An 18158-nucleotide genomic window follows, 5' to 3' on the forward strand; every position below is an offset into this window, starting at 1 on the left:
AGGCTTCAAATAACACTTACTTTCTAAAGTAAAGTAGTTAAAATGACTATGAAGTTATGCAGTCAAAGATGAAAGCTCAAATGCTTCTATAGTTGTCATAGCAACCAAAGGTAAACAAACTGTTGAGGTTCTATTTCTCAGTTTTAACTGGTCTCCTGATTGGCTGTTGAGACTTGTGATTGTGAGCTACTGTGTTGGGGGGGTCGGGGGAGTGGGGGGGCTCTAAAATTGTAAATAATTAGATAATTAGATTATTATTCATAAATAATTATTCGATATTTGTAAAAGTTTCAAAACCAATAAAAACATTTAAAATCAGCATTGAAAACATTTAAAATCAGCAAATCAGCATTGAAAACATTTATTTTTAATATTACTAGTACAGTGCCCGTTGGAAGTATACATTTATGTGGGAGCATAAGGGGTATAATTGTGGGTGCAAAATGTGGGTGAAATTTTCCTGGTTTAATTCTATGGGACATGTGCATGATAAATGTGTTTGTTGTTTGTTTTTAACTCACTTTTATATTTTTTTGTTTGGTGTATTTTTCTGTACTGTATGTTTTTTGGAGTCGTGCATTTTTGTATCTTTCTGTTGTGTTTTTGTGCATTTTTTGTAAAATTATTGTTTTTTGTTGCGTTATTCTAGAGTCATTTTTTGTATTAATATTGTTTAGTTTTTTGTTTTATTTTACTCATGTTACGTCCCTAGTCTAGGGTAGGAACAAACATTTAAAAAAAACATTGAAATCAAGGGGTATATTGACAGAAAAAAACAAATTGTATTTTACAGCTTATTTAGAACCTGTTATTTTAAGAGATGCTAATGTTTATTAGGTCATTTATTTCAGGCTCAGTAATTGTGATTAATTGCAATTGATTGAACTTTAGTAATTGAGAACATAACCGAAACAAATAGACGAGAGACAAGGCTGTTATATATATATATATATATATATATATATATATACTCTATATATATATATATATATAAAACCCTTGACATTTTTGACTAATTTACAGCAAATAAATACACATTTATCACTGATTTAAAGCTAAAAGGTCAAATATACACTCCTCTCTGAGAGAAGTGTTCCCAGTAAAAAAATCTAAATTACACAGAAAAACTGAGTTGTAAACACTAACCTTTGGTCAGGTTCTGTACATGCCCGGGAAACTTTCCTAGAAAATCCATGAATTCTGATGTGGCTTCAAATAACACTTACTTTCTGGATAATGTAGTTAAAATGACTATGAAGTTATGCAGTCAAAGATGAAAGCTCAAATGCTTCTATGGTTGTCATAGCAACCAAAGGTAAACAAACTGTTGATGTTCTATTTCTGAGTATTAACTGGTCTCCTGATTGGCTGTTGAGACTTGTGATTGTGAGCTACTGTGTTGGGGGGGTCGGGGGAGTGGGGGGGCTGCAAAATTGTAAATAATTAGATACTTAGATTATTATTCATAAATAATTATTCAATATTTGTATAAGTTTAAAAACCAATAAAAACATTTAAAATCAGCAAATCAGCAGTGAAAACATTTATTTTTAATATTACTAGTACAGTGCCCGTTGGAAGTATACATTCATGGTGGAGCATAAGGGGTATAATTGTGGGTGCAAAATGTGGGTGAAATTTTCCTGGTTTAATTCTATGGGACATGTGCATGATAAATGTGTTTGTTGTTTGTTTTTTACCCTCTTTTATATTTTTTTGTTTTGTGTATTTTTCTGTACTGTATGTTTTTTGGAGTCGTGCATTTTTGTATCTTTCTGTTGTGTTTTTGTGCATTTTTTGTAAAATTATTGTTTTTTGTTGCATTTGTAGTGTTATTCTAGAGTCATTTTTGTATTAATATTGTTTAGTTTTCTTTTACTCATGTTACGTCCCTAGTCTAGGGTAGGAACAAACACATTTCAAAAAAACACAGAGAATTGAATAAGGCAAAGGTCATTTATTGCCAAACAATTAAACACAAAAACAGAAGCATAAACATCAGGGTGAACCAAGGCCAAAACAATATAAAAGTCTGTACACAAAAACACTAGAAAACAGGAAATGAAATGGCAGCTCACCCCTACAGCTTCTTTACAAAATACAAACAATAATTCCAGGTGTGGTTCAAACTCAAAACGCTGGTTAAACCAGGAACACTGAGTACACACACACACACACTTCACACAGCCAGATACACACTTGGTGGACAGCAAGCAAGGGAGAGTCACACAGCCACTACTGCTCTCCACCAGCTTCTGGGGTAGACAGTCCTTATGTAGGGCCACACCCTGGGGAGAACCAATCAGCATCCTTGGTGATGGCCACTCCCTGCTGTCCTGCTCATTGGGAAAGATATTAAATTGTGGAAGAGCTCTCACTCCTCCACCAACACAATAAGTCACCAGCCGTAACATTCCCCAACCAAAGAAAACAAACTTCTCAAGTTTGATTTAACATAATGCAAAATTAAGCTCGGGACAATGCATCCGCAAAAATATTTTCACTTCCCTTCTTGTGTTTTATTTCCAAATTAAAATCTTGAATGAGTAGTGACCATCGCATTAATCTTTGATTTGAGTTTCACATCTGATGTAGGAAAACAAGTGGATTGTGATCAGTGTATACTTTTATTGGAATGACTGAGGACCCGACGTAAACTTCAAAAAACTGCAGAGCTAGAAGAAGGCTAAGGGCTTCTTTCTCTATTGTGCTATAGTTTACCTGAGCTCCACTGAACGTCTTTGAAAAATAGCACACCGGGTGATTAACTCCATCCCCATCCTCCTGAAATAAAACTGCTCCAGCACCATTTGCACTTGCATCCACCTCCAGCTGAAATGGGCGTAACACTTCAGGGGCAGACAGAACAGGGCTACTACACAGAAGTGCTTTACAAGCAGTAAAAGCATGTTGGCACTCTTCACTCCAAATTAAATCTTTTTTTACACTGGTTAAACTCGTTAGAGGGGCAACCACTTCAGCAAAGTTTTTACAAAAGCTGCGATAGTAACCAGCCATTCCTAAAAATCGACGGAGTTCTCGCCTGGTCTGAGGCGCAGGGTACTCAATGATAACCTGAATCTTAGCGGTTATAGGCCGCACCTGTCCCAATCTTACCTAGATAGGTGATAGTCGCTTTACCAAACTCACACTTTGCTAAGTTTAAGGTCAGATTGACCTCCTTTAGTTTGCTAAAAACCAGTCTCAATGTGTGTAAATGCTCAGTCCAGGTGTCAGAATACACAACAACATCATCTATATACACTTTGCAGTTGCTTACCTCAGCAAGCACCATATTCATCAGCCGCTGAAACGTGGCAGGAGCATTTCGAAGACCAAAGGGCATCACTGTATACTGGAAAAAACCATCTGGGGTAACAAAAGCAGAAACTTCAGAAGCATGGGAGGTCAAAGGAACTTGCCAGTATCCTTTCAATAAATGAAGTTTTGTCACAAATTTTGCAGATCCAACTCAGTCTACACAATCATTGATCCGGGGTAGGGGAAACCAATCAGCTTTGGTGACATTGTTAACTTTCCGGTAGTCAGTACAGAATCTATTAGTTCCATCCGGTTTGGGAACCAACAAACAAGCACTACAACTTCAAACAGCAAGGTTATTCTCCAACAGATATTTCATCTCCTCTTTCATCAGAGCACGTTTGGTTGGGTTTACACGGTAAGACGCCTGTTTAATGGGGGGACTTTTACCAGTGTCTATGTCATGTGACAACACAGTGGTACGGGTTGGAGTGTCTGAAAACAACGTGGGATTATCCAGAGTGAAATTTATAACATCTGTCTGAAAAGTGCCCTCTAAATGACTTAGATACATTTGCATGTCACTCATGGTTGCAGAGTTCTCCAAAGGAGATGAACTGGGTGAATCTTTTAAAGGAAAATCGGTACAATTCTCACTACCCTCTGTCTCTCGCGAAGTCGGCACAGAGACTATCACGGCCACAGCAGGTGGTTTTGAAAGATCACTTCTCGGGACATATTTTTTTTATCATGTTTACATGATGAAAGGGGTGCCAATCACATAGTCCGTCTCACTTAACTGTTTCTCACATTATAAGGGCCTACAAAATTTGGCCTGAAGTGCAGAACTAGGAATCGGAAGCAGAACCAGAAACTTTATCACCAGCACTAAACTGTCTTTCAACAGCCTTACAATCATATCTACGCTTCATCCCCTGTTGGGATGCAGCCAACGAACTACTTGCAATCTGACAAGCATTGTGCAATCTCTCCCTTACCTTAGAACGAAATCCAGCACATTACACATAGGACGATGAACTCCTCCAGAACTTTTTCTGTAGTGGTCCACGCACGGTGTGACCAAACACTTAGTCAGCTGGGCTAAAACCAGTTGACTCCTGAACACTCTCACGCACAGCCATGAGGAGGAAAGGCAACCTTCATCCCAATCTCTACGCTGCTCCAGACAGTATTTTCGCAGCATAGACTTTAACGTCTGGTGGAACTGCTCCAGCGCCCCCTGGGATTGAGGGTGGAAAGCGCTAGATTTAACATGCTTAATTGACAATGAAGCAAGGACCTGGGAGAACACTTTGGAAGTAAATTACTTCCCTGGTCTGTTTGTACAGACCGTGAAGCCCAAAGGTTGAGAAGAATTTTAGCAGTGCTTTTAATCACAGTCCTAGCTTTTATGGTGCGTAGAGGGATGGCTTCTGGGTAACGAGTTGCACTACACATTAGAGTTACCATGTATTGGTTACCACACTTTGTTTTTGGGAGGGGACCCACACAGTCTAATACGACATTTTCAAAAGGTTCACCTAAAGCTGGGATTGGATGCAATGGTGCTGGAGGAATTGTCTGATTAGGTTTTCCACTTAATTGACACACGTGACATGAGCGACAGAATTTTCCCACATCAGATTTTAGTTCAGGCCAAAAAAAACAGCGAAGGACTCTGTAATAGGTTTTCTTAATTCCTAAATGTCCAGCAAGACCATCGTGAGCTAAACTAAGCACCTGGTAATGGAATGGTTGTGGACAACACCACTTGTTTCATCACCACATTCCACTCTAAATTACCAGTTGCAGGAGGAACCAACGGCGCATAAGGACACCGTTCTCCAAACTGTACACATTTTCAGAATTGGTTTGAGTGGTGACTGCAGCTTCTAAACAAGCAGACAGGGTTGGGTCTGTGTTTTGAGCGGCTACAAAAGAACTTTGATCCACCTCAAACTTCAAATCTGCTTCACTGGGTATCAGACTGTCATTAAGTTCTGCTGGCTTATCAGCAGAGTCAGATTTTTCACTCATCTGGTCCTGATGATCATTTGACAGAAATGAATCAGACAAATCTATACCTTTACATTTTCTAGCTTGTGCACGGGTTACAGCACAAACAGGAAACACGTTATTTTTCCTGCGGTTATCAAACCAACTCCGGGTTTATTAATCACTTCCACAGCAGGAAACACACGTTCACCCGCCAGATCATTCCCCAATATCATGGACACCCCCTGGACTGGTAATCGTTCCCGCACTCCTACACGCACTCGTCCAGACACTAGAGAGGAATGCAAACATATTGAATGGAGCAAGGCGCGCAAAGTGCTCATTTGCACCCCCCACACCAGCGCGTCTGAGCCACAGTATGAGCTGTCAGAAAAGGGTAAAGCGCTCTGTACAATTAATGACTGAGAAGCTCCAGTATCACGGAGAATAGTGATCAGCACATCATCTTCCCCTATACCCGTTAGAGAAACAGCTCCCCTTATTATGAACGGATCATAACTCACGTTCAGCCGTGCGTCACTAACGCATGACGTGTCAGTAGCTTGCAATGGAGCAGGACGCACAAAACCAACGCTTTTTGGACTTGATTTTTTTGGGCTCTTTGATTGCTCTCTGCGTAAAAATAACGGGGCAGTTAACGATCATATGTCCAGCGTCATGACAATAAAAACACACACGGTCAGTATAGCTGCTGCTGCTGACAGGAGCGGTGTTGGAGCGCAGCGGGCCTCTGTGCTTACACTTTGGAGTTTTAACCTCAGCGCAGGTGACACGCTCACGGTGAACCAACGGAAAAGAAACTGGATGTGTTAAAACAAATTCATCTGCTAATACAGCAGCGTTTGCTAACGTTCCCACCTTTTGTTCATTTAAATAAACCACAAGTTTTTCAGGCAAACACGATTTAAACTCCTCTAACAGGGTCAAACGTTGTAACTTTGCTTGCTGTGCACCATTTATCGAACAAAATAGATTTTTCCCTGGCGAACTCTACATATGTTTGGCTTGCTAAACTTTTGCCTATAAGCTTCTGGCACTAACTCATATGCGCGTAGCACTGTGGCTTTCACCACGTCATAAGATAAACTTTCCTCTATTGATAGGGCTGAACAAACTTCCTGTGCTTTTCCTACCAATTTATGCTGGAGCAATAAACACCACACATCCCTCGGCCAGTTCAAAGTGGCTGTTATACGCTCAAACGCGTTAAAATACTGTCCACCTCACTCTCTCTGAACTGTGGCACTAAGGTGATTTGACAACTTACGTTGAATTGATCAGCAGAGAAGGGGGGCGTGTTACCAACAGCGGTGTGCGCAGGACAGGAACTTCCAGCTCCATCATCCTCAGGCGGAGACGAATGCGCTCAACCTCATAATTATTTTCGTCTCCAACTTCACTTCACGTATGTGGAGGGCCAACTTTAAGTCCTCCGTGTCCACACCTGCCTGGATCAGCGCGATCGGGTCTGTGTGTGGCAGGGCCGCCCGCTCTGGAGCCTCTGCTCCGGCCACACCCCGAGCGCTGACAGCCGGTTAGGCTGACGTGTCAGTGTCTGTTCCCACTTCCTCCTCTACGCCCAAGCGCTGGTCAACTGAGACGGCGTCTTCACACACACCCTTTTCAATCAGTTGCTTTGTCAAACAACTCTTAATTTCTGTCTTAGTGCCATGTAACGAAAGAAGAATGTCACAAAAATTGACATCAATTCATCGTTGCTACACCTATCCAATTTATCTAATGGGGGCTTCCATTTTAAACTCCTCCATCACAATCTGGAGAAGAGAAAAAATCAGTCAGCCAACAATATGAAAAGCTCTATACCTGACTACAATAAAAAATTACACTTAAACAATTCAAAAAAAGCCCCCAAAAATATGTTACGTTCCCTAGTCTAGGGTAGGAACAAACACATTCAAAAAACACAGAGAATTGAATAAGGGCAAAGGTCATTTATTGCCAAACAATTAAACACAAAAACAGAAGCATAAACGTCAGGGTGAACCAAGGCCTAAACAATAAATAATCTCCTCCTGCGTTATCTTTACACACACGCGTTTCCTAAGAGAGACACGGAAGCACCATGAAAAATAAACGTTTAGCAAATGGTTAATTTTATGGGACATGTGCATGATGAATGTGTTTGTTGTTTTTTTTTATACTCATTTTAATTTTTTTTTGTTTGATGTATTTTCTGTCTTTTGTGTACTTTTTGTATAATATTTTTGAGTTTTTTGGTTTTATTTTACTTGTTTAGTATATTTTTATTATAAATACTGTGTGTGTGTGTGTGTGTGTACATCCATATCCTCTGTGCGTTATCTTTACACACGTGCATATTGCTAAGAGAGACACAGAAGTACCACAACACCACAGTCACAACTCTCTCTAAACGGCTCTGTGTGCTCCGCATCAGCCGTGTGTGTGCGTGCGTGTGTTTACATTGTAGCTGCTAGCATCCTTTCTTGGCACATAGAATAATATATGAACACTACCCTGGCGCAGAACAAACAATAATCAATGTAGAGACGTGTTCTTTTTTTTTTTTTAACCCAAACAACCTGCGACATGGTGACCTCATGAACCCAGAACCGGAAGTAGCGCGCTCTAAACCGAGGGAGGCTGTAATTATAAAATTAATGTTTGGACCGTTTTTGCGTCACCAAATGACTCCAAAATAACAGATTCACACACTCGGGGTATTTGGAACATGGATGAATAGCAGCTGATTCACAGTTCATCTGTTTCACCTTCAAAATGGATACCGGAAGTCGTCTCTCAACAGATGGTGCGCTAGCGCCCCCTCACACCCTGAGGTCAAAAGTTGAATAGGTTTCATTTCGGGGCCGTCCAGAAGTGAAATAAAATTAAAATAAACATTTTGAAAAGACTAAATCACTCCAAAATAAACAGATACACACACTTGGGGTATTTGGAACCCGTTGACCAAGTTTCAGGTTGAACTCGCACCGCGTCGGGGAGATAGGCCTGAACAGCCTGAAAAACTGGGCCCAAGACTGAAGGAAAATGGTGAAAAAAACCGCAGGGAGGCCCTTCAGAACCCAATTCGGGTTTGGAAGAGGTCAAGGAGATGATACGCGAGGGTCTACAAAACCTATCTGCTGAGATAAAGTCGTTGGAAAGAGACGCTGGAAAACTCACTGGAAAGACTACAAAGCGAAACAAAGGTACTGAAAGAAAAGAATGAAAGAAATGCTGAAGAGATAAATTGTTGAAACGCGAGGGTTGAACAGCTGGAACAAAAGGAAAGAGAGAAAGATGTCATCATCACAGGCCTAAAGATAAAACCCAGGAGTGACGAAGAAACAAAATCGATTGAACAACAGGTCATTGACTTCCTGAAGTCGAAGGACATTGTCCTGAACCCTGACAACAGTCAACTCCTGCCATCTCCTGCCAAAGAGAAATGATACCAGAGCTGTAAAAATAACCTTCACGAATATAAAATTCAAAGGAGAAATAATCAAGCAACGAAACAAACTCAAGGGAACGAAGGTGTACATCAATGAAAACCTGACGAAACAAAATGCAAGCATTGCATGGAAAGCACGCCAAATAAAAAAAGAAGGAAAGATTTTGAAGACGTGGTCAAAAACTGCAGGATTTACATCCTGGAAGAAGAGGACGGAAAACCAGTTCTTATCAAGACGATGGACAACTTGGGAAAATACGAGGATCCACCCTAAACAAACAACATTACTGATGGTAATCATGGATATGGACCCAGATCTATATAAACACTGGAAACAAACTCAGACTGTGATTATTTTACGGAGACCGAATTAAATGTGGAAACCAAGAGTAAAAAAGGTCTGTCATTTATTCATTTTAATTGCTAGGTGGTGGGGTGAGTAAGGATTACATTAAATTTAAATTCAAAGTGTTTATTGTCATATGTGCAGTTAGAAACACGATTTTTTTTTTATATACAATGAAATTACTGCCTTGAACTAAGATATAATAATGTGTTTATACAAGTTAAATCTAACAGTGGAAAATACAACACTGCCAATAAAACTAACAACAGCAGTTAGAACACGCTTATGAACTAAGATATATTACATTAAAATACTACTTTGCTTGTGAACTGGGATGTAGTGATGTGTTTATACAAGTTGGATCTGATCCCATCATCAGACAGTGGAAAATACAACACTGCCAATAGAACTAACAACAGCTGGATTACCCTTGATGTAGAGACAAAACAAGGTGACATTGTGGATGAAAAGGGAAGAATCTTCCAAACACCTTCGAAAGAGGAACTATTCTTGAACTGGAGGAATGCTAACAAACGTCTGGCAGGGAACAAGGCCAACAGATGAGAATAACACAAAAAAGAAGAAATCAAGAATGTTTTGACCAGAGAGACATGTAAACCCATGTAAATCTGCGATGGTAAAACAGGGGACGGGACCCGGATAAGCAAACTGCTTCTCTCGTCTCCTTTTTCGGCATGTACAAAAAATGTAAAAAAAAAAAAAAAAAAAAAAAAGTGAATGTAACCATGTCGGAAATAAACTGAATAAATAAATAAAATAAATAAAATATTTGCTCCACACGCGCACGCACACACACACACACAGACGTCCCTTGCTTTTAGATAGATGTTAAATATAAATCCAAAATGTTAAATCGAAATCTAAATGTTAAATCGAAATCAAAATGGAAAATCTAATTGTTAAATCTGAATCTAAATGTTAAATCTAAATGGTATATGTTAAATCTAAATTGTAAATGTTAAATCTAAATATAGCTGTTAAAGGCTGAATCTGAACGGTGAATTTGCATATTAGCTAAATATGTAGTTTCACCTATGACATTTAGAATTAAATCTGAATGCTAAATCTAAATATTAAATATCACTAGTACAGGGCCCATCGGAGGTATGTATTCATATTGACATTAACAGGAGTTCCATAGTGTGGTTGGTTTTGGAATGACCAAATTACTACAAAATTGCGGATGCACTTATTCATTTGAATATTGTTCAAACAATATTGAATATTGTTCTGTTATTCGAGGTCTGGGCACAGCCTCAACTGCCAAGATTCTATTGTAAATTATATCCTGTGTTCTTGTTCTTCTTCTTGTTCCGGGGAGGAAATCCTATTTCCCAAATGCCAAAAATCACCAAATTTTGCACAAAGGTCCAGTCCAATGCCAGATTGCCTCATGGTGACAATTTACTGTTTATAATTACAATAATTAAAGCTGCCTGGAGACAAAATCAGTTTAATCTATAGTTTAGGCTTCATAGGTCACGTTTGAAATTGCTGTTTGTTTAAAAGTTTGTTTTGATCTCCACTGTAAACATTCATTTGATTGACATTGTCAGAAAAGTTTTCACAATGCATTGTGGGATGTGGAGTCCCATAGACAGATGCATCGAATTGTTTTTACTTCATTCTTACCATGATTTCTTGTGTTTCTTCACCAGACTCAGAGAACAGTGATTTGACTGAGAATATATTTGCACTTTATTTAGATATTTACAGTTTAATTGTATATTTGTACACATACACCGGTGTGGAAATTCATGGAGTTTTTTTCAAACTTTGAACCACTTGTGATCCAGCAGTTTCTTTAACCCGTCTCGACAGTTAGGATCTTTTGTCAGGCACTGCATGGCAAAGACGTTTACCCCTGGAGAGTAAAATGAAAGGAAGATTTTAGAACAGATTGTCTATAAATCAGGAGTGTCAAAGATTCAAAAAGAAGCTGCTATTTCTAATTTGACCAAAAGGGTCTCACCATAGTATATAAGACTGTTATTGGTGCACGTGCACTTATTTTCCTATCATGCCACAGTTTTAATAACATCAGAATTAGGGCTGTCACTTTAACGCGTTAATTGCGATCAATTAATTACAGAAAAAAATTAACGCCATTAATCGCTTAATTTTTTTTCTTCTCATTACGCGCGTTCCTATTATACTCAATACTAATGCATCGGCTACAACAGTAGAACCTGAGAAGAAGTTTTTGTGCGCTTGAATTTAGTTAAACAAAAAAAAAAACACATCAGATGGAAAACTAAAGCCCAGTTGTGTGCAAGAAACAGTGTGTGGATCAGTGGAGCTCTGCTAGCCTCCAGCCTTCCAGCGGAGCTCTACCACCTCAATGCTAACTATGTAGCAGCTAGCACATCAATGCTAACTATGTAGCAGCTAGCAGGACAGCGGTCCTTCGGACACTACAGTAGACCGAGTGGCCAGTCCACACTGGACAAGATGACAGGGTTCAGCGCCCAAATGAATAAATCCATGAGTTGTTAATGTTATTTTTGATGTGCTAATTTACAGTACTGTGATTGATGGGTCTGTTTTATTTATTATATATAATCTGAAGGAGAGAAAAAGCAATGAAGACTGGAAATGTCTGTTAAAAACAATAAATCACTTTATAAAGCCCAATTTGTTATACATTATGTTTTCAATCTGCCACATTAATGTCATTTAAATGAAAACACCTTAAGTTGAGGGCAATTTCTCAGCAAATTTAAGCATGATTAATTAATCGCACATAATTATTAATCTATTGACAAGCACTAATCAGAATGTACTTTCATTTATTGGCACAACAACGAAGGTAAAACGTTTTCAATCGTCATTATTAGTGCTTATTATGCCATTATTATACTGGTTTGAACCACTTTGACACCCCTGCTGGACAGTATAGTCAAGTGTTTGTGTTTGCATGACTTACAAAAGAGAGACTGTTTATGAACAGTGTTTCTCCTTTCATGTGTTCTTTTGTGCCATAGGGTTTGTGCGTGTACAGGTTATGAAGGAGGAGCCCGATCTGCCACACCGTGGTTTGTTCAGCCTGGTACTTCTTATGGCGGAGAAACTCCGGTGGGGCAAAAAAACGTGTACCTAGAATCAAAAACAAATGGAACATAAAAAGCAGTTACAACGAGAGTCAAAGAGGAAATTTTGTGGAATCTAAGATGTGCAACCAAGAAAAGAATTAAACACCAACCAGCAAATTGCTCATAGGGCACGTCTTTGACCCAATCACCACAGCCAAAGTCAATGATCTTTACGGATGGGGTTCCATTGGTGTTGGAAATCAGGACGTTTTCTGCTTTAATGTCCCTGTGGAACACCCCATTTTCATGCATTATGAAAGCTGCTTTGAGGATTTGCTGAATGATAACCTGTAACAGAAAGAGACAGAAGGGTTAGGGTAAGACTGTCTTTATACATATGTTTTATTTGCTAAATTAAACAAACTTCCACAATTTAGGATATCTGCAAAGAATAAAACTTGGCACACACGGGAAAAAAAACGATTATTAATACTAACTTTGAGTTGTTTAATGCATGCACATGCTAGCTCCTAAGCCCCATTACTCTCAAAGCTAAAGCTAGCCTGCAGGCTAACGCGAGGAAAGTGTTTGCTAGCGGTCTTGAAACATCGCAGGAGAAACGCAGCAAAAAACACTCGGTAAAAAAGCAAGGCAAGTCAATTCTCTTATCTGAGAACATTTTGGGTTTGATGATGAAGTGTTTTGTTTTGTGCAAATGTGAACATACTTGATTTTAGTGTTTGAAGGATTTTATTTATGATCAAGGAATACATTTTACATTGTTTTGTACTAAAACTGAATAACGTATTTGGTTGACAAATAATCAAGATTTCAATTCTGACTAAAATAATGGTGATTATTATTGTTTTCTATAATCGAGCAGCCTTAGGTTATGGGGCAGTGAGGGGAGGAGTTTGGAGACACAGTGATTAAAGTCGTGCTTACCTTCACTTCCTGTTCCTGCATCTCTCCATTCTTCATTTTGCAGTAGTTATGCAGATCCATGGCATTGTCAGGAAGTTCCATAACTATGACCACCTCATCTTTAAGATCAACAATATCCACCAACTCAATGATTCCGGGGTTATATTTGCACCTTTCACCGAGGTTACCGGCCGCTTTCATCAACAGCAGCGTCTCCAAAACCTTCATCTCCCCATTCTGGAAGTTTAGAAAACAAACAGCCCATGTTTCAAAAACGAGCCCCAAATCTGAGAATTTCTGCAATCATTGATGAGAAAAATACTTACATCCACTTGACAGTATTTCACCTTGGCCTTTGGAATATGTTTTAGGGCTATCTGCAGGACAAAAATCAAGCATTTAATCACAACGTTCATGGTTTTTAAACACTAAAATCAGTGGGAATGTGTGTAAAATGTGATACACTTTTGGGTTTTTCAGAGTATTTTTGTAACATTTTTCACTGTCGTATCAAAACTGAAATCTGAACTAATCTGTTCACCGACTGATTATGACACTGGGCCAGGGTTGGAGTCAATTATAATTATAATTGTGTAATTGATAATAAATTACAATTATGACGTACCTATAATTGTAATTGGAAATATGTGTTGCTGTTGTTACTGTAATTGAATTGAACATGGTAATTGTAATTGTCATGTCAATTCTATAAAAACTGTCATTTACGTTTAATTAAACGCAAACATGGGGAACAGGGTTACTGTTCTATGGCTTACACACACATAGTTAACATTTATTACTGTTTTATTATTCTGTTTTTATTGTAAACTTTTAAATAAAATAAATAATTATTATTATTAAAATATGTTTCATATCACGTTTACCTGTTGGTTCTCTTAAGGATCATTTTGACATTTTTTGGAAAAATGAAATCTAGGGATATACTGACAGAAAATAAGGCTCAGACTCCCACACCGAAAATATTAAAACCTATATTTTCCTGGATAAAGAAGCCTAACAAGGAAACCAAGAGACGTGAAACAAATTAGGTGATAGATAATATTTTTTAGTGTATCTTACAGCTGATTTAAGACATGGTTCAAAACTGAAAAGAGATGCTAACACAAAAGAAGGGTCAGAGTTAATGGGGTGATTTATTAAAGGCACAGTAATTGTGGTTGATTGTAATTGAACTTTAGTAATTGAGAACAAAATTGTAATTTACCTTTAGGGGAAAAATAATAATTTCAATTTTAATAGTAATCGGAAAAAATGTTGGTCGCTGTAATCGTAATTGAGTTGTAAGTGAACATGGATAAATGAAGACGTAAATGTCATTTTTAAAGGCTGAAAACACTAAAACTGTGTGTAAATTGTGTGTATAAACTTACAGATTTGCCATCAGACAGGTTAATACCGGCGTAGACGCTCCCAAAACCACCTTTACCGAGCAGAAACTGCTCCTTGTATAAATACTCAAAATCCTCTGCAAACACACAAACAGACACATTGGTTTGAAAATGCAACAATTTAGACGTTCGGACAGAAACGCACACACAACTGTAACTTCTAAAATGACTTCATGAACCATCAAAGATCAATCATTCATCAAAAATCCTGAATTTTAATGCATATTACCTTGGGCTGCACAATTGATCATATTTCAATTTTGGTTGCCATAATTAAATTAACCTGATTGTCTGCAGTATTTACCTTGAAAATACGGGTTCTACACTCGATAATAGTGTATTTTATATTGTTTAGCTTTGTTCATCTTACCTCTTTTTCGGATCCAGTCTTTCTCTGTTTCATCTAAACATGGTGAGTCAGGGTAAACCTGAGAATTGTCCTCCAAGAGAATGCAAGATGGAAGCTCCTGAAACCCCTCCACAACCTTTGGTTTCTTGCTGTTTGACAGTTGAACATTGTCTTCCTCAGCCTTTCTTTTCCGGCCCCTTCCCGTTGTGAGCAGCCGGTCCTCATCCTTGAGTGGGCCCTCAAAGTGTCGTGGGATGGGTCCTTCTGAAAAGAAGAAATTATATAAATCGATAAAGGCAATATTGTAATTTTCTATATTGCCAAAATACAAAGCGCAATATATCTTGAATCTTGATACATGGCCCAGTTCTAATACAGACTGAAGGGGTAAACATTATTAGAAGTACAATGAGTGCCTGCGATAATCACCACTACAGATAAGGCTTGTTTAGCTTTGTTCATCTTACCTCTTTTTCGGATACAGTCTTTCTCTGTTTCATTTAAACATGGTGAGTCAGGGTAAACCTGAGAATAGTCCTCCAAGAGAATCAAGATGGTAGCTCCTGAAACCCCTCCACAACCTTCGGTTTCTTGCTGTTTGACAGTAAAACATTGTCTTTGTCAGCCTTTCTTTTCCGGCCCCTTCCCGTTGTGAGCAGCCCGTCCTCATCCTTGAGTGGGCCCTCAAAGTGTCGTGGGATGGGTCCTTCTGAAAAGAAGAACATCAGCATGTTAGTGTGTCCTCCACATTTCTTGTATATTTCAATGATTAGAAGCCAATGTTAGCACCGCTTAGTGTTCACTTCTAACAGAAAAACACAACAATCTGTCCTTTTTCCAGGGTTGGGGTCAATTATAATTGATAATTAATTACAATTATAGCGTAGTTGTAACTTTAAATATCTGTTGTTGTCGTGATCATAATTGAATTGTAATTGATTTCAGATGATTCACTTTGTAATTGTAACTACCCTGAAAATATTATAAAAATTGTTAATTATTAAAACTGGGGAACCATGTTACAGTTCTATGGACTGTTCTGCACATATGTAGTTAATCATCAGTGATTAAAATTAGTTTGATATCAAGCTTTCCAGCATTTTACCATTTAAAAAAAAACATTGAAATCAAGGGGTATATTGACAGAAAAAAACAAATTGTATTTTACAGCTGATTTAGAACCTGTTATTTTAAGAGATCCTAACGTTTATTAGGTCATTTATTTCAGGCTCAGTAATTGTGATTAATTGTAATTGATTGAACTTTAGTAATTGAGAACATAACCAAAACAAATAGATGAGAGACAAGGCTGTTATATATATATATATATAATATATAAAACCCTTGACATTTTTTGACTAATTTACAGCAAATAAATACACATTTATCACGATTTAAAGCTAAAAGGTCAAATATACACTCCCAGTAAGTCTTCCCAGTAAAAAACTATCTTATAAAAAATCTAAATTACACAGAAAAACTGAGTTGTAACACGCCTTTGGTCAGGTTCTGTACATGCCCGGGAAACTTCCTAGGAATCCATGAATTCTGATGAGGCTTCAAAAACACTTACTTTCTGGATAATGTAGTTAAAATGACTATGAAGTTATGCAGTCAAAGATGAAAGCTCAAATGCTTCTATGGTTGTCATAGCAACCAAAGTAAACAAACTGTTGATGGTTCTATTTCTCAGTTTTAACTGGTCTCCTGATTGGCTGTTGAGACTTGTGATTGTGAGCTACTGTGTTGGGGGGGTCGGGGGAGTGGGGGGGCTCTAAAATTGTAAATAATTAGATAATTAGATTATTATTCATAAATAATTATTCGATATTTGTAAAAGTTTCAAAACCAATAAAAACATTTAAAATCAGCATTGAAAACATTTAAAATCAGCAAATCAGCAGTGAAAACATTTATTTTTAATATTACTAGTACAGTGCCCGTCGGAAGTATACATTTATGTGGGAGCATAAGGGGTATAATTGTGGGTGCAAAATGTGGGTGAAATTTTCCTGGTTTAATTCTATGGGACATGTGCATGATAAATGTGTTTGTTGTTTGTTTTTACTCACTTTTATATTTTTTGTTTGGTGTTTTTTTCTGTACTGTATGTTTTTTGGAGTCGTGCATTTTTGTATCTTTCTGTTGTGTTTTTGTGCATTTTTTGTAAAATTATTGTTTTTTGTTGCATTTGTAGTGTTATTCTAGAGTCATTTTTTGTACTAATATTGTTTAGTTTTTTGTTTTATTTTACTCATGTTACGTCCCTAGTCTAGGGTAGGAACAAACATTTCAAAAAAACATTGAAATCAAGGGGTATATTGACAGAAAAAAACAAATTGTATTTTACAGCTGATTTAGAACCTGTTATTTTAAGAGATGCTAATGTTTATTAGGTCATTTATTTCAGGCTCAGTAATTGTGATTAATTGCAATTGATTGAACTTTAGTAATTGAGAACATAACCAAAACAAATAGATGAGAGACAAGGCTGTTATATATATATATATATATATAACCCTTGACATTTTTGACTAATTTACAGCAAATAAATACACATTTATCACTGATTTAAAGCTAAAAGGTCAAATATACACTCCTCTCTGAGAGAAGTGTTCCCAGTAAAAAAATCTAAATTACACAGAAAAACTGAGTTGTAAACACTAACCTTTGGTCAGGTTCTGTACATGCCCGGGAAACTTTCCTAGAAAATCCATGAATTCTGATGAGGCTTCAAATAACACTTACTTTCTAAATAAAGTAGTTAAAATGACTATGAAGTTATGCAGTCAAAGATGAAAGCTCAAATGCTTCTATGGTTGTCATAGCAACCAAAGGTAAACAAACTGTTGATGTTCTATTTCTCAGTTTTAACTGGTCTCCTGATTGGCTGTTGAGACTTGTGATTGTGAGCTACTGTGTTGGGGGGGTCGGGGGAGTGGGGGGGCTCAAAATTGTAAATAATTAGATACTTAGATTATTATTTATAAATAATTATTCGATATTTGTAAAAGTTTCAAAACCAATAAAAACATTTAAAATCAGCATTGAAAACATTTAAAATCAGCAGTGAAAACATTTATTTTTAATATTATTAGTACAGTGCCCGTCGGAAGTATACATTCATGTGGGAGCATAAGGGGTATAATTGTGGGTGCAAAATGTGGGTGAAATTTTCCTGGTTTAATTCTATGGGACATGTGCATGATAAATGTGTTTGTTTGTTTTTTACTCACTTTTATATTTTTTTGTTTGGTGTATTTTTCTGTACTGTATGTTTTTTTGAGTCGTGCATTTTTGTATCTTTCTGTTGTGTTTTTGTGCATTTTTTGTAAAATTATTGTTTTTTGTTGCATTTGTAGTGTTA

General features: G+C 37.5%; 1 protein-coding gene across 1 annotated transcript; it reads right to left on the bottom strand.

Moving 5' to 3' along the window:
- Positions 1-3722: 3722 nt before the first annotated feature.
- On the bottom strand, positions 3723-15522 carry LOC114476900 (serine/threonine-protein kinase pim-3-like). The gene is made up of 10 exons (XM_028468901.1): positions 15373-15522; positions 15259-15328; positions 14813-15055; positions 14425-14519; positions 13360-13410; positions 13055-13270; positions 12280-12457; positions 12004-12173; positions 4260-4501; positions 3723-3756 (listed from the first exon to the last, which is right to left on the bottom strand). The coding sequence occupies exons 1-10, from the start codon at positions 15520-15522 to the stop codon at positions 3723-3725; spliced, it is 1449 nt and encodes a 482-aa protein (XP_028324702.1).
- Positions 15523-18158: the final 2636 nt, after the last annotated feature.

This window comes from Gouania willdenowi, chromosome 15 (assembly GCF_900634775.1).
Source record: "Gouania willdenowi chromosome 15, fGouWil2.1, whole genome shotgun sequence".
In the NCBI taxonomy this organism is placed as follows: Eukaryota; Metazoa; Chordata; class Actinopteri; order Blenniiformes; family Gobiesocidae; genus Gouania; species Gouania willdenowi.